General features: G+C 39.3%; 1 protein-coding gene across 1 annotated transcript in view; it reads left to right on the forward strand.

Moving 5' to 3' along the window:
* USP9X (ubiquitin specific peptidase 9 X-linked) overlaps positions 1 to 23,984 on the forward strand; it is a 105,844-nt gene that overhangs the window by 8,057 nt on the left and 73,803 nt on the right. The window contains 3 exon segments of the mRNA XM_027688868.1: positions 17,327 to 17,580; positions 21,397 to 21,542; positions 21,859 to 21,938. Coding sequence (XP_027544669.1) covers positions 17,485 to 17,580; positions 21,397 to 21,542; positions 21,859 to 21,938 — 322 coding nt within the window. The 5' untranslated portion in view covers positions 17,327 to 17,484.

A 23,984-nucleotide genomic window follows, 5' to 3' on the forward strand; every position in this document is an offset into this window, starting at 1 on the left:
TAGTTTGCTTAAATTTTTGTAGTTTGCTTAAATTTTTGTAGTTTGCTCGTACTTGCCCTGTTGGTCTGATGTTTTTAATCTGCTTTAAAGCAGACTTGCCTTGTCGCTCCTATTTCTGGGTAGCTAATGTTCTGTTTCACCAGAATTGGTAAGGTTAGGTGTATACCTTGGAGAGATTTTCTTGCTGTGAAGAAAGTGTCGTCTGTACAGACAACAACTTGTCACAGGGTGTGTGTAATCAGTTGAGTGTTTTCCTTTGCTTTGCTCAGTTTTTAAATGCGAGGTTGATGTTGAAGGTCCCTTATTCTTGCATGGTTTCTTGATAAGTGCAACTGAAAAGTTTAGGTTTTCCCAGCTAAAGTACATATATTTTCATCAGGACATGGGGTTTGTAGTATTTTAGAGGGGATTCTTCAGCAGAACTAGGTGCTTGTTTTTTAAAATGCTTCTGCTACTCATTTTTGAGTCAAATTATCAGATGGCTCAGTGAAGTTACTTTTAAGTTGTACGTAGTGAAAAACAAATGAGGCAAAGAGCCTTGGAAAAAAAATCAGCAAGTCATGGTCTATATAAACACTTTACCATTTATGGGGGAGGGTGATGGATCCTGTGATCCAACCTGGCCTTGAACGCCTCCAGTGATAGGGCATCCATGATTTCTTGGGCAACTTGTTCCAGTGCTTCAACACCCTCCAGTGAAGATTTTCTTCTTAATATGTAACCTAAACCTACTCTCTTTCAGTTTAAAGCCATTCCTCCTTGTCCTGTCACTACATGTCCTTGTCAAAAGTCCCTCTCCAGCTTTCCTGTGGTCCCCTTTAGGGACTGAAAGATGCTCTAAGGTCTCCCCTGAACTTTCTCTTCTCCAGGCTGAACAACCCCAGCTCTCTCAGTCTTTCTTCACAGGAGAGGTGCTCCAGCCCTCGGATCATCTTCATGGCCTTCTCCAGACCCACTTCAACATGTCCTTATGTTGTAGGCCCCAGAGATGGATGCAGCACTTCCAGGTGAGGTCTCAGGAGAACAGGGGTAGAATCACCTCCCTTGATCTGTATCTTTTCATGCAGCCCAGGACACATTGGGCTTTCTGGACAGTAAATGCACATTGCTGGATTATGTCTAGCATCTCATCCTCCAACAACCCCAAATCCTTCTCCTCAGGGCTGCTCTCAATCCATTTTCCATCCAGCCTGTATTTATATTTGGGATTGCTCCAATCCACATGCAGCTCCTTGCATTTGGCGTTGTTGAACTCCAAGTTCCTCTAAGTTCACATAAAAGTTGAAAATGGGGAAGTAGGAGAATGAAACTTATTATTAAACCAGTATTTCCCTGCCCCTTCCCACCCCCCCCCCGATTACAAACTCTTCCTTCTATTGAATCCTTGACTTATTCAGTCTGGAAGAAAGATGGAATTGGATTGTCATAGAGTCATAGAATATGCTGAGTTGGAAGGGACCCATCAGGATCATTGAGTCCAACTCCTGGCCCTGTCATTCAGTATTTTATCTTTGGAATTCTTTCTGTAAATGTATGTGTTACATCACTCTAAATCCTATACTGAGTAGAATTATTCCTCTCTTAATAAACTGGATAGATTCTTTAGGTTCCTCTAATTCTCATCCTGTACATTACCCAAACATTAATCAAAAGGCTTGTGTTGTCTTTTATTGAGAAAGAACTGAGGTGCAGAGGCTGAAAGCTTCAAAAGTACCTCTTGTCATAACTTTTCAGTAGATTTTTGTTGGGTGTTCAGGTGTTACAGATACAGTTTTGCTGGCTTAGGTTGCTGTTGTGCTCCCTCGCTCTTCGTCGGTTTTGTCTTTGTCTCGGTACCCAGAAGAATGAGAGGAGGATGAAAAGGTTAATCTGAAAAGAACCCTGTAGTTTCTCCAGCAACGTATGTGAACAAGACACAGACAAAATTAACTTCTTGGGAGTTCTGTATTACTGCCTTATAACCCAGAGATTTCCCTTTGACTTCTGCAGTTCTGTTTCTTTCCTTATAAAACATTACTTAACTTTTGTAACAAATAAGGAATGGACAATTTTTCTTCCTGGTGCCTCAGTTGATTACTGTTTACCCAGGGGACTTAGTTTGATGGAAATGAAATTACAGTGGAAACCGGCTTACTCTGAAAATTCCAATTAGGTAGGAAAAAAATGACAAATTGAACCTTTGACAAATGCAGAGAGCATGTTCTGTCTGTCTGTCATACAGACATAGAATTTTGTTAAATGAAAACTTCTTTTGTGAAAGATTCATGATGTTGACTGTCACAGTGGGTACAGCTGTTGTACTCAGCTACTCATTCTCTGTCATCTCTAGTTCAGTTTTTTTACCTGAATTTCCAGGTAATGTTTGAATTGTACAAATTGTACAGGTTTTTTTACAGTTTCATAACTGGCCTTTTTTTTGTTGGAGAAGTAAAATCTTTGTCACCTTCTGTGTTTTATGTTTTCTGTATTACCTGTTGTAGCTCTGTCACACTAATTTGTGTGCTTGTAGCCAGATTATTCAAAGTATTATTGCTAAATTAATTTTCCTGACTCATTGTGATCTCCTGAGTATTCCACTGCCTTTATCATAATTTCCAGGACAAAGACAGTTTGTTGCCTTTGCCTTCTTAGACTTCTTGAACTTGGCCTTATTTGCTGTGGCTGCTTAATGTTTCTTTCATGACTGAACTTGTGCTGTTCATGAACTGACATTCCTGGCATTTATCATACACTAAACAGCTTTCTCTGTGTACATTTTCCTGTGATACCCATTATGTTTGAGAAAAACGTTGGTCTTTATGACTCTTCTGTGTTGTCAAGACTCAACTGTGCAATAATGTATGTGAATCCTGGTTCTATCGTATGTGCTAACTGTGATTATCCACATTCTGTTTCCTTCCCTTTCCCTCCTCTTTCAGGGTGTGTTCCATGATAGATTTGCAGTGATACTGAAGGAGTTGGTTCCTATCCATGGTTATATATATGTTCTTCCTGATTCTTGTGCCATTTTTAGTGTTCATAGGGCATGTGATGCAGCTGAAAACTAAAATGATTTTTGTTCCTTTCCTCCAGTTACCTTTCAGCCAGCCTGGCTTCTTGATCTGGCTGGAGATGTGGTGATGCAAGGGCTCATTCCATAGTGGTAGTTGGGATGGGAGCAAGCAGGATCGCCTTCCTTCCCTTCTCCTCCCAGTGGAGACATCCCTGGTTTCATACGGGCTGTGTACCTGCAGCTAAGGCTTGTCCACATGCAGAAATACAATGAAACTCCTTTTCTAAAATGAAACTCTCTTTCTAAAATTTATCAAGATATAATACTGTTAGTGGGGAATGAGATTGCTGCTTCCATTGTTGGAATCTCAGTGAGAAACAGCAGAGATCCATGAACACACTGTGGTGGCAAAACTACCTTATTAGAGCTCTGTCACTGTCACTTGGTGCTAGTGGTTTAAGCACTGTCTCTGAGGAGAACAATTAAAACGTTCCTCCTGTCTCTTTTGGCCCTTTGGTGGGATCTTTACAGTGTGTTTTGTGACTGAAGGGAGGGCTCTTTAGCAGGGGAGTTTATGGGATTTGCAGATAACCATTTTCAGTGCAGGGAGAGCAGCAGTAATGTGTGTTTTGGATTTTTTATTTTGTGTGTGGTGGGTTGATTTTTTTTTTTTAATGACTTTCTGGTTTTTAGACAGAGCTGCAACAGAGTTTTAAAACCCATCCTCAGTCCTTAGGATGTGGTAGTAGTTGATCATTATCTCCTGCATTTCTCAATAAAGAAGGTTGTGACATGCCTTTTGACGGGTTTTATGGCTACAAGAATATTATGTTTCTGGGACAGTGGAGTCACATTTTGCATTGGTGGGGGAGTGGGTATAGTGGAAGTAATTCTATTTCTAACCCTGCTTTGTTCTTAATGTACTTTTTAGGGCCTTCTTTATTTGTTCCTGTCCAACCTCCTCCCTATTTACCTTTCTGCATTTACACCAAACTGCAGCCTTCCTTGTGTTGGCAGGAGGAGCATGAAGAGACAAAATTGCTGTTCTGTTGCCACTTCTTATTTCCCTGTAGAGAGGCCTGGATTTTTATGGGGAGTTGTTACACAAGTTCTCCCTATCTGTCAGATGGGTAGTGTTCAGTGATTTCTTGAACGTTCAGGCAGCTTAGGCAGGTGGCTTGTGTGAGTTTGGTTGGAATGGAGGAGTATGTTTAGGGTAGACAATAACAAAAAAATGAGCTATCACTTTATAACACCTCTAGTGAGCTTGTGCAAGCTTGACTTTTCAGACTAAGTATCTTCTGACTGAAATTCTTATAAGGCAACAGGAAATGGCAAAATGTTTACATGCAGTGAGCTGGCAGGGAACAGTACAGAAATTGCCAGCTAAGCTGGGCAGTTGGTACGTTGAAAACTAGTTGGCTAAGTTTATTGAACAGTTATGAATAAGCTTATTGAAATGTGAATTTTAATGCTGTTGTCACTTTCTTCTGTTTTAGAGATATTTTAAATTACTCTTGCTGATGATGATGGTAGAGTTTGAATTCCTGTGCTTAGTTTGTGTTGATTAAACATCATGTGAAAAGCAGAGTTTAAAAGAAAAAAAAGTGAAATTAATGCTAGTACAGTAATGGGAATGCTTAGATTATTTGAATTTAAAGCATTTCAAAATATCTAGATATTTCAGTTATTTTTGTCATGATTCAAAAATGTGAACTGCTTCCAACTAAATATCAGTGTTAGATGCTGTATCCTGCTTTAATTATTTACAGTTAACAGAGCAAATTTTGTGTTGATTTTATACTAGGAGGGGAAAATTCTGTGATGTATGGATAATGTCCCAGGGTACCAGAGGTAAAGACTAATAATAGTAAATTAAATAATTTTCTTCAGTGTAGTGTTTTAACATAGTTTAGAGAAGGCATTAAATTCTCCACAGGAGAATTTAAGGAACCAGAAGGGCTGGATTTTTTCAGGCCAGCTTTAAATTTCACTTTTTGTACAGAGTCTTTTACAGTGTGATTGCTGTGGTGGTGTTGGGTGCTGCTCACTATGTGAGACATCAGGTGCTGTGCAAGAGCATGATCTAGCAAAGAATAGTGCACAAATAACATGTAAAAATAATATTGGAGTAATATCCATAATTCACTGGCTGAATGACTTTAGCCAACGTTTCAAGTATTTATCGTGCTGAGTTTTGCAAAGCCTGAAGGTGCAATATACTATAAATAATTTCATGTTGTAAAGCCACAAGTAGAGTGAACCTGGAAGATGCCATTACCCTTCCCTTCAGGTGCTTTGGAAAGAATGAAGGCAGCAGAAGCCACTCAGCACCTACCACTGGCCTGGTGTTGTATGAACCTCATCAGAAATTACAAAAGCCACGATGTGTTTGTGTCTCTCGGGGGGGAACGGAGGCCAGGGATGCCACTGAAGATAACTGATGGTTTGGACATTGGGATGGTTAGGTGGGATCTTCCAAGGATGGAATGTTGAAGTGTAATTTCCTTTTTCACTCTGTTCCATAGGAAGAATTGAAGTTGTGAACAACATTTATTTGCTCTAGTACAGCAGATCAAAGGGAGTGCTTTGATTTAAATTTTTCTAATTAAGTTTTTTATATTTTTGTCTGCAGTTAATATCTGTAATCCTGAGGCAGTTGGATTAGATGATTATTGGAGGTCCCTTGCAGCTGAAAAAAATAATTCCATTCTTAAATAGTGCTATAATTGGAGGAGGAAGTAGATAGTTCATAATTTTAATAACTTCATCAATACTGCCTACAAAATTGTGGTTTACAAAGTCTGAGATTTCTTTGTGAGCCCCGCAGCAAAAGAAGAAACAACTTCTAAGGAAGTTTCAGAGGTTTATCCTCTGTTTATCCTCTGCCAGGTCTAGGGGATAAAAGTTCTTAGCAATTACTAAGGGTTTGAGCATCACTCACAAAAAGAAGTGAGATACTATGTGGACACTTTTTGGAATTTACAAAACTCATATTCTTCTCTATTTAACCCTAGGACCCAATTTAGAGAGAAACCATAGAATCTAACACAACCTGAAATAACAACAAAACCTTCCTGCACAAGTTGCAGAACAGAAGTTCAGGATGTGTATGAATGGCTTCGCAATATTCAATACAAACCCCAAAGCTTTTGTGAAGTTAAAAGCCAGGATTTAATCATGAAAGAAGAAAGGAGCTTCCATTCCTGAAGGTGGAATCGAAGGAACTTCTGGAGCGGTTAAGAAATTGGAGTTTGCATTTTGGAGGAAAAATCTGTGTAGATGCATCAACGTTTTGTTTAATTTTTCAACCCAGATGTGAATATTGCAGACCTGTGGCAAATCTGAATAAAATGGAAAAAAACCCCCCGCGTTCTTTGCTGTTACATATGTAATGTTCTAACACAAAATCAAGTTGGCTTAAACTACTGCAAAGCGTCGTATTTATGACATTCCTCTCAAAGATGAAACAAAAGTCAAACTGGCAGCTTTTTACAAATAAGATTTTTGTCCTTGTTTTAATTGACTGTAGTATTTCAGAAATGGATACTGCTCAACAGAAAACCGTAAACATTCTTACATTATTGGAGCTGTGTAAAAGGTTACGTGGTAACAGAATCAGATTTTATTTGTTTTAACATTACCTTGTAGAAGCTTGTATACTTCTTGGGTTGTATAAGCTGATTTTCTTTCTGAGTTCTTCCTTTCAAGAAAACTAGACTTTGGTGAAAATGGTGTTTACTGCTCTTTATCTGGCATGATTGAACTCCTTTTAAGAGCCTGTGATGCAGTACTTTTTTTGGCTTTGTGTTTTAATGCTGGAGAACTTGTCAGTATTCTTTTCTGTGCAGAACTGGTGGTAATTTTTTTGCACCCTGCACGAATGATTTTGTTTCAAACCTAGAAAAGCTAGACCTTCCTTCCTATTTAGTTCTGTATTTTATATCTAATATTTGCTTTAGTTTCCAACACAAAACCATAACAATGTCACAGGACTCAGTTTCTCATATGTTAGAAAATAGAATTTCTTACCCCTTTGAGTGGGAGAATTGCAATGGATGGAAATACTACTTCATTGTTACCCAGTGTTCTGGGAATGCATTCAGCATCCTCCCTTCTCCACTGGTATGAAGAACACTGTTACTGAATGTGTTGCTCTTTATTATTTGTGCTTCAAGAGTTATGTTTAAATGTGGTTTCTGTGTATGTACATTACTTTTAATTGAAAATGTAGCTATATATAGGTGATAGTGGTATCAGCTGCTCTTCTTAGCTCTGTGTGCTAATTCAAGCAGTCAAGAACTGTTTTCCTGCATGACTGGCTAAAGATCCACAAAACACACATTTTAGATGTCTTGGTTCTGTTCTTGAAGTCTTCAGCTTAAAAGCTCTTATCATGAAATAATGCCTTATTGTATTTATAGCTTGGGGCTTCAGAACCAAGGAGAAGATCTTGTGTCATGTGCAGAAAATAGGGTTCCTCTTCTCAAATGTTGGAGGAAAAGACAGGTCCTCCCTGCTTTTCCTGATTTTGTGTGTGTGCCTGATGGGCAGTTACTGCGTTTTTGAAAAGAAAATGCCAGTTACAAGTACAGTTTGTGTAGTATTTGCCTGCTGGTTCTTTTTCTTCTTCAATAGGCCCGAAAGTCAAAGAGAGTAGAAATAGTACTCTTAAAAGGACATCCTTATTTCTTTTCTTATTTCCCAGACCAGTTGGCTGCCTTGGAAGTGAATCGTCTCTGATGTTCTGTCCTGTGGCTACACTTGTAATGGCCTCAGATATTTGAGTCATCACATTGCACTCTCATCTCACTGGGACAGTTAATTGGTGTAACTTTTTGGCTTCATCTTTTTTTTCTAGATGTAAAAGGCTGTAATTCACAAGCTTCTTACCAGTTCTGCAATCAGAATTGTTTGATTCTGTAAAAAACACATAAGTCTTGAGATTTATTTTTGCTACGAACGTGTGATTGTGGTGTTCGCATGTAGTTGCTTTTCTACAGTAACCATGCTCTAGTCATGTTCTCCAATATGTACAAAATTTTCTATGTGTCCTTTTTTTTGGGAGTGACCTGACACTTGGCTGTGTTAGTGCACATTTTATTGTTCCAAGCTTACCAGATCCATTACTCTGATGTGGTCACATTGTTTATCACCGTATTAGTTTGGGTGCCACGTGCAAGATTTATTAGTAATTTTACTATTAATTGCTTTTGTCTTAGTAATTGGTAATATTGAGTGGTATGGAATTGACAATTGATAGGGGAAGTGTTTGGCTAGGAATATTGTCCTTGGTTGTTAAAATCACGTTAATAATTCTGTTTTCACTCAGTAGAGATTAATTTTTTTTAACCTCTTTTTTTCCCCCGTGAATTTAGTCAGACAAGTACAGAAATTCAGGTAGTCTCTAACATCTTTCACATTAATGATAAAAGAAAGTATTAAATTGATCCTACTAGACTGCAGGAAGTTGCATTAGTGGTTATGAGATTCACTAAGTGGGTTTATGTTCGGAGATGGTTGTTTGATTTCTTTTCTTCATTCCCCTTCTCTTCCCCCTGTTCCTTTTTGTGCTGTTTTGGACTATATCCCCTTTTTCAAGATCTTTTACAAGTCTAGTGAGCAGATTTCTCTGGATTCTTGATCATATTATAAAACTCTTTGAGTGCAGCTTATCTGGGTTTTCTGATTTAAAAATAATTAATATAAGTTTTAATATATTACATTGTAATTATTAGAAACTGAGTTTTTTGTTATAACTGATGTATTTTTTGTATTTAAATTCAGAGCAGAGATATTACTTAATACCATGGCAGAAGAGGCTGAGATGTTTGATGTTTGTTTAATATTACATGGTGGTTGCTAGGATTTTAAAAATATATTAATTATGATCTGTAATCATATGTGTGTACTAGGAAATACATATTAGCTAAAGAAAAAGGATAATCAATTAGGATAAATTTGGAGACCATGTATTAAATGAATTGCATAAAATATGATATCATTCTGTTTTGTTAGTACACTGCAATAAGTTTATCCAAAATTAGATTTTGTTTTAAGTGCAAGAAAAACTGAGGTGCTGTTTTCTATCTGCATTAACATATAAACCTGTATGTTCTCCTGTAACAGCTTTTAAGACTCGTTCCATTAGGAAGCTGAACCTGTTGAACTCTCCAGTTGTTTTCTGAACCACTGCCAGATACTGTTATAATAAAAACGAAAGCTTTCAGTGCCAGTACAGGAATATAGTTTATGTCTGTCTGCTCTTATGGATCATATTAATTGGCAAGAGTGGTTGGCTTCATTGTCTGCATTCTCATCCAGAGAAAACATGGAGATGACCACTGCTGTGTAAAGTTGGGTGTCTGGTCTGTTGTTTTTTTCAGACTTTGTAATACATCCCACTGTGCAGATTCCCAAGGTTTTTCATTCCTACTAGGAAGCCACTGATACCTCAATGCTCAGAAATTTTTGAACTTCTACTGTTTCCTAGCACTTTGTGGAAAAAATTCGTGTTTTGCTGAGAAAGGTCTTTGTTGCTGAAGTGAAATTAAGGCTGTATTTTTTGCTATTTGTAATACTGAGAATGTATTGTGATTTTTCCCTTTGACTTTTGTGGGTCCAGTAATAATGTTCTTTGGAGCAAAAAGGCAAAGCAGTCAAATTGAATGTAAAGTAACTTTAAAAGTTAATTATCCTTTTTAGAAATTAAGTAAGATTAAATCTGTTTTAAAAAATGTAATAGCATAATATATTGCAATTATTAGCATTCGGATGAATGCTTTAGGGAACAAACAGGATTCTTAGTGTTTTGGACAGTGAACTTTGCTGTACAGCTTGGAGAGGTGTAGCTATCACATCCATCTTAGAATTGGATGAACAGTTTGAAGTATTTGATATGGCCATGACCAAACTAGGGCTTTAATAATCCGAAATGAGGGACCAAGAGCATTTAATCAGTCTTTGGTGCAAACTTCAGACATACTATTTTCTTGAAGTAGTGATAAGTAGATGTGATATAATAATAACTACTCCATAGATGATAATTATCAACTGCAAATGTGTATATTCTTTTTCATCCAGAACGTTACTTAAATGTAGACATTAAGCCATGATTTGTCCTTGCCTATACTGTTCTGCAGCTGCTTCTAAAGGACTGAGGTTGTGGTTGGACCTGCAGTCCAGTCAACTCAATCCTAATTGGCTCTATTGCCAAGAACACAGTTTTTGGGTTGCAGAAGGACAACCTCCTGCATAAATAAACTGCAGCATAATTTAGGAAAAAGTGTAGCATAACAGCATGAGATTGGGTTTGACTGAAGCAAATGAACATACTGAAGTTCTTTGATTTTTTTTTTAATGTTGTTTTAGTTTTAAAGTTGTTTCCTGTTTAAGCTCGTTCTGTTAATACAAGGTAAAAGGAAGTCTTGCCTGTTTCTTTGCATGTTAATTGGGTAGTCAAGAAAAGGGCTGCATAGTAAGTGAAAGTCGTGGTTCAGAACATTTTTTAAAATAGAACATCTTTTAAAATAGATTTTTGCATTTTCCAGCTTGAAGTGACTTTGTAAGTTTGCTTTTCTTAGGTTATAGTATGTGCATTTACTTTTTTTTTTTTATATTTACAACATTTCTTTCTGTTATGGAAAGTCTGCTTTGTTTTACCATCATGACCAAAATTTCCATCTCCCCATAAACCCCCACATTATTTAGCTACTCACCAGTGCCTTGAATGTAGTTTCTTAATTGCTTGGAAATGTTTAAACCACTAATTTAAACTACAGAATTGTAGGGGCTGTAAGTTTTATGTCCCTCTTCCTCCTGTCACTGAGATGTATTAAATATCATTGAAGATGCGTTTTCAAACCAGTTGAACCTGAAAACTCCTGCGAGTGAAGGAATGGTTGTCCTGGGTGAGAGGCACAGTCTTGCTCAGCCCTCTGTCCACGGCAGCAGCCTGGGATGTGCACCCATGGAAAAGCATGGCAGCGAGGGCACAGCTCCCTGGAGGGAACTCAGTTAATTGTCTTACCATTTGCTGGGTTTTTATGTGAGGCATTGACTTGGTGCTGTGTCTTTGGCATTCTTCTCTGTTTACTGTCACGTGAGCAAAACACTTCTCCTTCAGAACAGGAACTGAAATTGGCTTTTTCTGTTTGGTAGCCAGAACCAAGTGTGTGATCTGAAGACCTGTCCTCTTGTTACATTATTTGTGGAAAAGCTTCATGTACTTTAAGTAACCAGTGGTGCATTGTCTGACTGATAAACACCCTGAGAATTATTGGCAGATGAATGGTTTTTTGGAAAAAGACACTTGTTGCTGCTGTCCAGTTCCCTTTCAGGCCTTCATTGATTATTGCCTTGAAGTGAGACAGTCCTTTGAGTTATGTAAAGGATTTCCTCTTTTATTCATTAAGGCTTTTGGGTAGTCCTTTTATGTGGAAACACCTCTCCCGTGAGGACAGGCTGAGAGGTTGGGGCTGTTCAGCCTGGAGAAGAGAAGGCTCTGAAGAGACCTTAGAGCCCCTTCCAGTACCTAAAGGGAGACTGCAAGAGAACTGGAGAGGGACTTTTGCCAACAGCATGTAGTGACAGGACAAGGGGGAATGGCTTTAAACTGAGAGTAGGTTTACATTAGATATTAGGAAAAAAATCTTCCCTGTGAGGGTGTTGAGATACTGGAACAGGTTGCTCAGAGAAGCTGTGGCTGCCCCATTGCTGGAAGTGTTCAAGGCCAGGTTGGATTAAAGGAGCAACCTGGTCTAGTGGAAGGTGTCCCTGCCCATGGAAGGGAGTTGGAATTGAATGATCACTGAGATCCCTTCCAACCCAAACCATGAAATGATGCTGTGAAACAAGAAATTAATACATTTTGAATACATCTGTTTTGTTGCCTTGACATGCAGAACCAAATACTGTTGTCAGCCTTAACTTGAATGCTGTTGGAATTTCTTGGGCTTCAATTTTGGAAGTTCAGTTTTGGAAGTTCACTTTCTGTACTCTTACTGCTTGTATAAATTCATATGGGTGTAGGAGCATTTCTGGTGAAGTGTAGTTGGATACTGTTAAGCAAATGTAGGTTAGCTAAGCTTAGTCTCAACCCTAAACTTTGAAGTTAAAAAGAAAAAAAATCCTGAAGGAACTGCAGTATGTTTCAGGACAATCCCCCTTTATTTTGTTATGTGAGTTTAAGGGCAAATAGAATTACATGTTTGCATGGAAGTACTCAGTGTTCCAGGAACTTATGCTGCCAAGTGTCTTCATTTCAGATGTATGATGTGGAAGGATCACTGAAAAAGGTTACTGGAAGTAACCTGTTTTTCAGTGAGAATGGTTTTAGATCATAACAGTTAGTTACTCAAAATCTGTCTTTTACTGTAAGACTAAGACAATTGTTGTTTTGAAATAATGTGTTGGAACCTGATGCAGCTGACTAAGTGTTATGTATACTTACTTCTTTACTAGGAGAAGGAACCTAAAGTCATTTTCTTTGTAATATATGCTATTCAAGATAACATTTTCTGATTGCTGCTTATCAGGTATTTTTTAGACATTGAAAGTCAGACACTTCTTGCTCTACTGAATAGTAACTTAATGACAAGTTTTTTATTAATCATTGAATGTATTTCAGTTTTAGTGCATGTCAGTGTTAATGAGAAAATTGCTGGGACCACCAGTTCTCTATTCTGATTATATATATAATCTCCTCCTTCCTGAAAGATACAAGACACAGAGAAGAAAGAAAATGGTAAATGTGTGGGGGTGTGTATAGATTGTAACTACTGAATTAGGTCAGTGTTACAGATTTGGGGGAGGTGTTTCTAGATGAGAAGGCGTTCTGGTTGAAATAAAGGAGTAGGGTAGAAGATTAGATTCCCAAGTCTAGAATTTTAGGCTAGAATCATGTCATAATCCTTGTGGTGAGTCAGTACTTATTAAGATTTTAAGAAGGCAGTTCCTGGAATCCTGTATGAAACCAATCAGTGATACCTTTCACCCTAAAACTGTATTGCTGCCATTAAGCCTTTCTGCAGTACAGCACTTGTGGTGAAAAAGCACATCAGTGAGATCTTGTTTAGAGAGGAACGTCATTCTGTAAATGAATAGTTGTGTGGTTGTTAACAAGCTCTGTTGTTACATGGTGGGTAGACTTGTATTCTGGCATTCATCTTTACCACATGGCAAAGTAGATTTTGTGGCCATATGTCCTCACTTGTATGTAACCAGAGTACTTCAAATAAAAGCAGAATAGGTCTGTGACCCTGGATAGGGCTTAGGTAATGCTCATGAATAATAAAGTGCATTTTGAAGTCTGCCTCTGTCACCTGGCATTTGCTTTTTTCTGAGGCTCTGTATTTTAAGTAACTAATCTAGGAGAAAGGCTGTAAGTATTGGGATATTGCAGTTATTTTTGAAGAGGAGACTTCGAGAAACTCAAATGAAAGCTGTTCTAGAAGTCAACTATATTAGAAAATTATGTTTGCTCTTTCATCATTATATGCTAAAATGCCATCCTTTCTGTTTGCTGTGACATGTTATCCTGTAACAGGATAATGTGCCCATATTTGCTTCGTACCTAGCACTTACCCAGGAACATAGGTCTGACCTTTTTTTATTTCTGGCTTTTGAAAAGGTGCTTGATTTCTCCCCAAAACAAAATTAACCTCTTCTGCCACACAGGCGTGAGGTTGCTGGCTGTGGAAGCTGAGGTGAGGCTCACATGTGCTTCTGTACTGGATGCTGGAGACTGGAAGCAGAGGCCCCTCCTGGAGGACAGTGCTGTGCCCAGTGTCCTCAGGCTGCTGGGGGTCTCTTGGAGTGCTGCTTGCACTGGGTGCTGCCTTCCAAATGGGAGCCAGAAGATCTGTAGTTGTCTTTTCCTGGTGTTATTAAAATTCCAAGGAGTCAGGTGAAGCAAAAACTGGCTTTCACTTATAATTTATTGGTAATCAGGGTGACACAAGGAGATGGCAAAAGCATAGCAAATGGAAATTTGCTCAGGTGGCAATCAAAAAGCAAATGTCAGTGGGATTCATTTGACTCATTTGACTCAGCCTTCGTAGCCTCGTACATGGCTTGATTAGCAATTGAGTAGTTAGTTTGTAATTTAACAGGTATCTGTCTCCATTTTGACCCTGTTTCAAAACATCCATTCAAAGCTTCGCGTAGAGGTGTTAATTTTTTTTTAATGTGGCTTACCGTGCTGAATCCAAAATCAGGAATAGTAGAAACGAGGTGTATATAAAACCTAATGCAGAGTATCCATTAGAATTCAGCTGGATACAGGCAGTTTGAATTGTTTCTGTTGGGCTGTCTCTATGCTTCAAACCAAGGTGTCACTGCCTCGGTTTACATGTGTTTATACATTATCAAATTAATTATAAATAGGTGTGAAGGCTGTTCTTGAGCTGAGCCAAACTGCGCCTTGGTGTGTTGTAAATCCAAAAAATTGGAATTGAATAGTCTGAATTAAGTGATGGGAATTCAAAATTTCCTGGTTAATTAATTAGTGCTAGAGAGGTTAAAGCAGTAGCATGTTCTCTGTGGGCATGCAGTTTGATGTTTTCTCTGAAACATAAATGGTTAAATGAGTGACTGAAAACAGGACTGGTAAACTACTGCCTTCTCCTACTGTTTAAAATGCATAAATTGGATTATGATTACAGTTACAAAAGTATGTTTATATACTCTGTAATTAGAAGGAAAATACCTAAGCAAGGATATCCTTGCAATTTAGAATATGCAGATATTACAACAATCAATCAGATGATTTACTGGAGATGGAGTGTTTTTAGTTAACTGCAACATGACTGGAAGTTACTTTTGTATCTCTGAGGAGGGACAAGCGATGAACTCATGAAGTTGGCCTTGTGTTATGCACATGGCCAAGCCAAGTGAAATTCTGTGGAAGCCCTGAAATACGGTTTTCTGGGAATATAATTTAAGTAATATACATGGAGAATCATGATTAGACTCTTAAGCAAACAATCACTAAATAAGAGGAAGAAAATGATAGGTTAGTCCTTTATGTAATCGTTTTTTAGTAGTATCAACAAAATATAAGGAAAATATACAGAACTTTGCTTTACTCAGTGAATTTGCATGATTTTGAATAAGTTGGATATTTCAGTAGTAGCTTTCATGTATTTCCTAGTTAAATTGTGTTACTTGCCTTGAGCAGAATGGAATTTGCAAGAATGCTTTGCCCACACCCTTCAGTTGAGCACAGAGACAGACAAATCTCAGGGTAAATCCACTCTAATGTCAGTCAGTCTGACTACCTGGCTCCCTGGCTGGCAATGGGGCGAACGCTCTCTGCCTTCGCAGTGTACCACTCCAAGCAATTAAAGAAACTGAAAATAATCAGTCTTTGTAAATTTTGTGGGTTTTTGTTGTTGTTTCCTTTAGTACTCCGAACCAACTCACTTCATGATAATTTAGCCCAAAGCATTAGAATAAGAAAGGGATGAGATGGAGCAGCTTGCCCTTGGTGTAAGCAACTGTGGAATGGCAGCAGTCCATGGACACTTCTTCCTGCAGTTTAAGCCAACCTAGACCAGAATTGGTGCTGAAATGAGCAATTTTGCCCTTTTCCTGTTCTTTGCTACCTCGCTCCTTGTGCCAGCACAAGTTTTCATGTGGTGGTGTTGTCAACCAGATCTGTTAAGGAAGAATGGTGGTGGTTAAAGAGGGTTTATTGCGGTGGTGGTTGGCTTAGGGTTGCTGAAAAGTGCAGTGTAAGTTGGCAGCAGTTTGATTTCACTGGTTTGTGCAAGTACCTCAAAGCCTCCATCAGGTAGTGCAGGGGAACTGACTGCATTGAACTGCAGTAGATTGCAGTGTGTGTGTATAGATATATGTGGCAGGAAACTTAGTCTTGCTAGTACTTTCCACCAAGTGATCTTTCTAAACCAGTAGAAAACAATTAAATACTCAGGAAAGCATTTTTTAAAAAGCTCCAATTACATGCCAAATACGTTAATTTTAAAAGTTGTGTTTAAAAAATCATTTCTTCCTAAAGAAAATTTCAAGTTGGTAATGCATTTGTTCTGCACTTAGTAGTCTTACTAAACCCTATGAATATGAATTCTGAAAGTTAGAGTTGGATTACAGTTGAGTGTTTTCAAAGAACACAATTTTATTCAAAAGTGAACTCTATTTTAGTGACCTTATTAGAGCTCTCTAAATTCGTTGGTGCTGTGAGTATTGGAGACTGGGCAGGGGAGGTACAATGTGTTCGGTCAATTTTTATTGTGTATATAATGCCTTGCGAATTTGCACAGTTTAAGAAAGGATTTTAAAAGTGTCTTGGAGGAAGATAACAATTGAAAATTAACTCGAGATGAGACATCACAATGAAACACTTATAAATATGCATAGTGTTACAACAGAATTTTTGCTGTTTGAATCAGGAGCTTAGCACTGCCAAATGCCTCTTGCTGAAAGCTCGTACAGCTCTTTCTACCACCTTACTTGGCTTTTTAACTTTCAGAGTACTGTTGTTGGTTTATGTGGTGCTTGGAAATCTGAGTTGCTCTGGGAAATTACATCTCATCTTCTACGAATTACACAATGCCCAGTGCTATAGGGTGGAATTGCTCTTATAACTTAATTCAGCTCCTTTTGTCTGTATATAATGCAATGAAGTTGAAACACATAATGAATATTGAACTCTTGCTTTCATGGTTACAAGTTCAACAAATCTGTTGTCACAGTTTCTTCACATAATCCGCTGAAGTGCTTGGGGTTATGGTGGGCTTTGCAGTGGGGCTGCAAGGCCAGAGGACCCAGGCTTTGGTAGGCAGCTGCTGGAGAAATGGAATACAGGCCAAATTCCCTGGGTGAATGCTGATGTGCTAATAGAAGTTTGGCTGCAGGGTCTCAGTCTCAGCTGAGGCAGAATCAGTCTCTAACTCTCAGACATCTGCAGTTAAGCAGTGTCAGGAGAAGATATTGGAAAAGATGATAAATTTGGCTTTTTAGGCTTGTAACCAGGTCATTTCTACCACAGACCTTGAGCAGCACCATGAATTCAGGTTGAGAACCTACTGTAGTGATTCAGGCACAACAGAGTCAAACAGCTGCATTTTGGATGTGTGTCAGTTTCTCAGAGGTACAAAGGTGATTATCAGTGTAATTTTTACTCAGGATATTAAAATCGTGTTAAATATGTCAAATGTGATTTTGTTAGTTGTATTCTATAAAAAGGGATACTAAATCTAAAATAGAAGATTCTCTATAACAGTGTCTTTGTTTTCATAGTGTTCTTTTCCAGGTGTGGATTATGTTTATATGCATATGTTAATACAGCATATTTCTTTTTTTTTTCACTCACAGGTTATGCAATGGTCTCTGCAAGATGTCATGTTCTTGAGTTGGAGCTTTTTAAGGCAAGCATATGCTGGTACTTCAGCTTAACTAAGTGGACTATAATTTCTTCTCTCACATCAACTACATAAGCAGACAAAATTGCAAAGATCTGCCCTGTGTCGAGTATGACAGCCACGACTCGTGGCTCTCCGGTAGGAGGGAATGATAGCCAGGGCCAGGCTCCTGATGGACAGTCCCAGCCTCCCCTCCAGCAGAATCAGGTACGGTATTAACCATCAAGTTGTCTAAAAATAAAGGATTTTGCTCTTTAGAAATAGCGTTTCTGAATTATTTGAATTTGTATATTCCTGGAGATGTCTAGTAAAGTTAGATGTTTTTGTGTGTGTGTCTGGAAGTACAAAAACATTTTGAGGGATGAAGGCAGTTCTACTGGCAAATTAGACACTGCGTTGCAAAAAATGCTCCCTTTCCAGACAGTGGCATAGTTCCTTCAAGCATATGTATTTTGGATAAGGAGCCTTCTTGGAATGATATCAGAAGCTTCTTCGGAACTGCATTGTTGACTTACCTGCCACAGATTGGCAGAACTGGTCTCTGTGAGTTCAGTTCATGCTCAGTTCTGCAAAAGCACTTTCTGGATACAAGAGCTTACATCCAGGTGTCAGCTCTTCCAGAGCAGCTGCATCCAGGTCTCCGTTCATTGTACAAGACTTCCTGAACAGCTTTGTGTGTTTCTGTTGAATGGGTTATCTAGCTTTCAAAAGACAAGCAGAAGCTTTTATATACTATAATATAACGTGATGATTCTTTTTTGTTGAGGAAAAAAATGCCAGAAAAGGTGCTTTTAAACAGTGCAGCTAAAAGCATTTAAAAGAAGAGACACACTTTGTCACTTAATCCAGTATGAATATATCATTATTTTTTTAATACCATAAGGTTTAATGGTTGCTTCTTCCTGAGAATAAATTGTACTTTGCAATGTGTGTGCTGGGCTGACCCTGACTAGCAAGGAAGTCTCCACCCTGTCGCTCACTCCCTCTGCCTCAGTGGGATGGGGGAGAGAATCAGAAGGAAAAAGTGAGAAATTGTATGGGTTGAGATAAGTGCAGTTTTATAAATGAAGGGGTGAGGGGAAAACAAGTGATGCAAGTGCTGTCACTCACTACCAGCTGATGGAGGCCCAACTAGTCCCCAAGCAACAGCTACCTCAGGGAAAAAAACCCTTTGTTTTATTGCCAAGCATGACATTGCATGGCATGGAGCACTTCTTTGGTCGGGTCAGGTCAGCTCTCCCCACTGTGTCCCTTCCCAGCCTCTTGCCCTACTTACTGCTGTGGGGGCAAAGTGAGAATGACAGGATAGTTAAGGTTGGAAGGGACCCCTGGTGTCATCTAAATCCAACCTCCCTGCTCAAGCAGCATCCCCTTCACCATGTTACTTGGGATTGTGAGCAGGCAGCTTTTGAGTGTCTCTAGTCTGGGAGACTCTGTAACCTCTCTGGTCAGTCTTTTCCAGTGAATGGTCACCCACACAGTAACGAAGTTCTTCTTCATATTCAGATGGAACTTCCTGTGTTTCACTTTCTGCCTGTTGCCTCTTGCTGTGTTGCTTGGCACCACTGAGAAGACCCTGGTTCCGTCTTCTTGGCACCCCCCGCTTTAGATATTTGCAGTACATTGATGTGTTCCCCTCTCAGTCGTCTCTTCTCCAGGCTGAACAGGCCAAGCTCTCTCAACCTTTCCTCATTACTGAGGTGCTCCAGTCCCTTAATTATCTTTATCATCCTCTGCTGGATCCGCTCCAGGAGTTCCATGTCTCTCTTGTGCTGAGGAGCCCAGAGCTGGACACAGCACTCCAGGTGATCCTCACCAGGGTCGAGTAGAGGGGCAGGATCACCTCCCTCAACCTGCTGGCAATGCTCTTCCTAATGCAGCCCAGGATCCCATTGGCCTTCTTGGTCCCCAGGACACACTGCTGGCTCATGGACAGCTTGTTGTCCACCAGGACCCTCTAGTCTTTCTCCACAGAGCTGCTTTCTAACAGGTCAGGCCTCAGCCTGTCCTGGTACCTGGGGTTGTTTTTCTCCAGCTGCAGGGCCCTGCACTTGCCTTTGTTGAATTTCAGAGTTCTTCTCTGCCCGCCTCTCCAACCTGTCGAGGTCCTTCTGAAGGGCTCCGCAGCCCTCTGGGGTACCGACCACTCCTCCAGCTTTGTGTCACCAACAAACTTGCTGAGGAGGCACCTCCCACTTCATCCGTCATTGATGAGTAAGTTAAACAGTCCTGGGCCCAGTACTGAACCTTGGGGGACACCACTAGTGACAGGCCTCCAACTACACCCTGTGCCACTGATTAGAAACCCCTGGGATCTGCCGTGTAGAAGGTTCTTGATCCACCGCAGTGTCCACTCATCCAGTCCACACTTCCTCAGTTTTCCTAGGAGGATGTTGTGAGAGACAGTGTCAAAGCCTTGCTGAAGTCCAGGCAGACAATATCCACTCCTCTTCCCCCATCCATCCACATAGTTTTTTCATCATAGAAGGCAATCAGGTTGGTTAAGCATGATTTACCTTAAGTGAATCCATGCTGACTACTCCTGATCACCTTCTTTTATCTATTTGGACAGAGATGGCTTCCAGAATGAGCTGTTCCATTACCTCTCCAGGGATTGAGGTGATGCTAGCTGGCTGGTAGTTCCCTGGGTCCTCCTTGCCGTTTTTGAAAACTGGGGTGATATTTACTTTCTTCCAGTCCTTGAGTACCTCTCCTGATGGCCACGACCTTCCAAAGATAATCGTGAGTGGTTCACTGTGGTGTGTGCCCATTTCCTCAGCACTTGGGGATTCGTCCCATCAGAGCACATGGACTTGTGGATGTGAAGTTTGATTAAATGGTCTTTATCTAACCCAGTCTTCTCAACCAAGGCGGGAAAGTCTTCCTTCCTCCAGACCTCCTCCCTGATCTCCTGACTCGGGGATTCCCAAGGGCTGGCCTTGGCTGTGAAAACTGAAGCAAAGAAGGCATTCAGTATCTCTGCCTTCTCTGTAGCCTCTGTTGGCAAGGCTCCCTGTTCCATTCAGTAGCAGGACCACATTTTCCTTAGTATTTATTTTGGTTTTGGTGTATTTGAAGAAGCCCTTCTTGTTATCCTTGACATCCTTAGCCAGATTTAATTCCAAACGGGCCTCGGCCCTCCTCATTGCATTTCTGCGTACTCCGACAGCATCTCTGTATTCATCCTGGGCAGCCTTTCCCTGCTTCCATCTCACCTATCTCCTACCTGTGTCTGAGTTTTGACAGGAGTTAACAAGGAGAAACACAAGGCCTTGAATCTATGCCAGCACTGTTCACCAACAGACAAAACACTGATGTGTTTTCCGTGCTGTTTTGGTCACAAATCCAAAACCCAGCACCGTGGAAGGTGCTGTGAAGAAAATACACTCCGTGCCAGCCAGATGTGGTACAACAGGTGGAAAATGTACTTGAGGTTTTGTCCTCCTAAATCTTACTGTTCTGATTTGAACCTTTATTCTTGTCAGTTCATACTATTTGTATGTGTGAATAAACATCTGTAAAATACATTATATTTTGCATGGCCCATCAAAATGGACTTGACTTAGTCATGTTCTTGAAGGTTGGTTAGTAGACAGTTATAGTAGTGGGTGATTCATTTTTAGCAAACTTCTAAGAAAGAGTTTTTCATTATTATTTTCCTCTGTGCTGCTGCTCAAGGTTGTATTTCTGCCTAAAATAGTCATCTTTTCTGCAGAAGATTTGTACAAACTGGAGCTTCCATGTATTTATTTCACCTTCTAGATAGGTAGTCTGCTGAAACTGGAAGTCTGTTAAAATATACCCCGCTTTCCTCACTGGGAATTGTAGCTTATTTTTTAAACTATCAGCATAGAAAGCATATATAGCACATTTTATGCTCTATTTTTTGTTAACAAATCTGAAATCGAAGGATATTATGTTGACATGTGCTTACTTCAAATGAATCTTTGAAACACAATATGAAGGAAAAATGCCAAAACCAAGTGCAGGCAGTATTTAAAGTATTTTCCATACCAATTTTAGACTTCTTCACCTGATTCTTCCAATGAGAACTCCCCAGCTACCCCACCTGATGAGCAGGGCCAAGCTGATGCTCCACCCCAGCTTGAAGATGAGGAGCCTGCATTTCCACACACAGACCTGGCAAAGTTGGATGACATGATCAACAGGTATTTTCACACTTTCTTCAGAGGGTGTAGATTATTTTTGCAAATATCTTGGTAGTGGAATCAGGATTTTTACATCTTTCTTTCACCGGATTTCTTGAAATATTTTTTTTAATTGAGTTAAAGTTGTAAAGAGAAAGAGGCTCAAAGCAGATTAGGTTTTTGTTTGGGTTGGATTTGTTTTTTTTTTAGTGTAGTACTCGTCAGGGCTTTAAAATCTATATGCTTAACCTATATTAAAAGCATTACAGAAGGTCAAGGATTCTTGATTTTTCAGAAGCACAATTGAAATTTGGGTTGATTTTGTTTTTGATTATAGGCCTCGATGGGTTGTACCTGTATTGCCGAAGGGGGAATTAGAAGTTCTTCTAGAAGCTGCTATTGACCTAAGTAAAAAAGGTAAGCTGAAAAGACAATTAATGATTATTGGACAAGTGTGTTAAGTCTTTTCTTGATCTTTTGAAGCCCTAGTGGAGGCTTAAAAATTCTTAATAAATTCAGTGTTTCTGTTACAACTCTTGCCCTGAAGATTGTGTTAGAGTGCTATGCAAAACCTTCACAGATCAGAAATTTTAGGAAGCCATTAATGTAGTTAGAAATTAGGTGCCTTAGCATGAGTAGGAAAGTTGAATAAGCTCATAGACCTAAAAATCCTGTCATTCCTGTCATACCTGTTTTCTATATTCACTTTGATATCAGACTTAGTGGGTTTGGTCTTTATAACAGATACTGAAACTCAAAGAATTCTAGTTTTTTTATATAAGTTACTCGTCTAACTTTCAAATATCCTGCTGTAATTTTTTGTTCAAATCTGGCACACACTTAACATTTGAGAATATTAGAGAAAATTTAGAATTTAAGCAGCATGGCTTAGGCTAATAGTCCTACCAGTGCTTGTTGTGTCTGCGTTGGAAGTAGGAGGGCTCTGTGTCAGGACTGTGGATGTGTTTGCTAAATTGTACAAGTCAGATTGACAAGTTCTTCATGTGTTCTGCAAAGTTCTGTCCTCCTGGGAAGTGGCTTTGGTCTCCTGTTCCAGTTAGTGTTTGTTACCCCAGTGCTTGAGTAATACTGAAAGTAGATCAAAATAATTTTTTAGGTTATCTGCACTTACCATCTAGTTGTGTCTCAAATGTAGTGTCATACAAAGTGTCTGTTCCTACTTTTGCATGCTGCTGGCCCGGGATGACTTCATTTCCATGTTAATAAAAGTGAAACAATTTTAAGACGGAAAAGCTGTTATGATATTCTGGGTTATTTTGATTGTTAAGTCTTTCTTTCTTTCTTTGGAGCACTCTCTGGAGAAACAAAAGTTAGGGTGCATCTTTATGATCCAGCATAGGATGATGACATCGTTGCTGATTTATCAGCCATAGTTGTGCTTGTCATCGGTGGCTTTATGTGTAGCTGGGTCTGGCAGGAATCCTGAGGCGAGTGTAGGATGTTCAAGTGATCACATCTGTTCAGGAGCAAAAGAAATGCCAGCTTACTGAAAGAAAATGCAGCCACCCTTGTGTCTGGGTTGTTGGAACAGTGCAGTAAAGAGAAATTCTCTGCTTGTGATTTGCAGGAGAGGAGATGTATGTTCTGCCAGCTGTTAAGTCATCTTTAAAAAAACAGAAATCAAAACCAAAAAACTGTCAGCGCAATGAAGTAATAAGAGCAGAATGAGAGTTTTAGCTACTCCTAACATCAACTTACTTCCCCAAAGCATTGGCTTAGTTGAAAGTTCCAAACGAAAAACTTATTTTTCCTTTTGAAGTTGTTAAAAGCAGTGGAAATGTATTCATATGCTTTATGCACTTCAATTTTTATTAAGTTGTTGGTGTCCAAATCTAAAAGGTACTTCTGTGTTGCTATTTAATTATGTTTCTCCTGCCCTCTAGATGAATTCCTATGTGTGTACGTATGTAAGCATTATTGGATAAGGAGAAAACAAGGAAAGCTGTTAGAAGTAGTTGTTAAACTGTGTTATCTTTACAGTTATCTCCTAGATTTTTTTATTTTTTCTTTGCTACTTGAAATTACATGATGGCTAAGATGGTTCTTTTTTAAATAACTTCCAGTTCTCAAGGAATATGATAGGGGGTCACTTGGTGTAACTGGCACTGTTTCGGTAGCTCAGAACTTGGCAGACCCTGTGTCAGAGTAGTGTATGTATAGAGAAGTAACATAAGTGATTCTGTGGTGTACATTTCTTAATAGATTGAAAATGTGTTCCATTTTACTGAGGTAAGATCTAGAATTGGACACCTTGCTACCTGTCTATGGGAATTTTTCATATTCCGAGGAGTTCTGTTTCAAAAAGGAGGAACTGAAAGGAGAAATAGAAAAGTAACCAGTTGTTGAACTGCATAAACTCTGTATTTCAGTCTGTGTCTCATTTAAATTGTGAAACAACAGAACCTAGGAAGAACCCACTATGGGTTTTTTGTCAAGCACCAT

Source organism: Neopelma chrysocephalum, unplaced genomic scaffold (genome assembly GCF_003984885.1).
Source record: "Neopelma chrysocephalum unplaced genomic scaffold, ASM398488v2 Primary Assembly neopelma1_76, whole genome shotgun sequence".
Classification (NCBI taxonomy): Eukaryota; Metazoa; Chordata; class Aves; order Passeriformes; family Pipridae; genus Neopelma; species Neopelma chrysocephalum.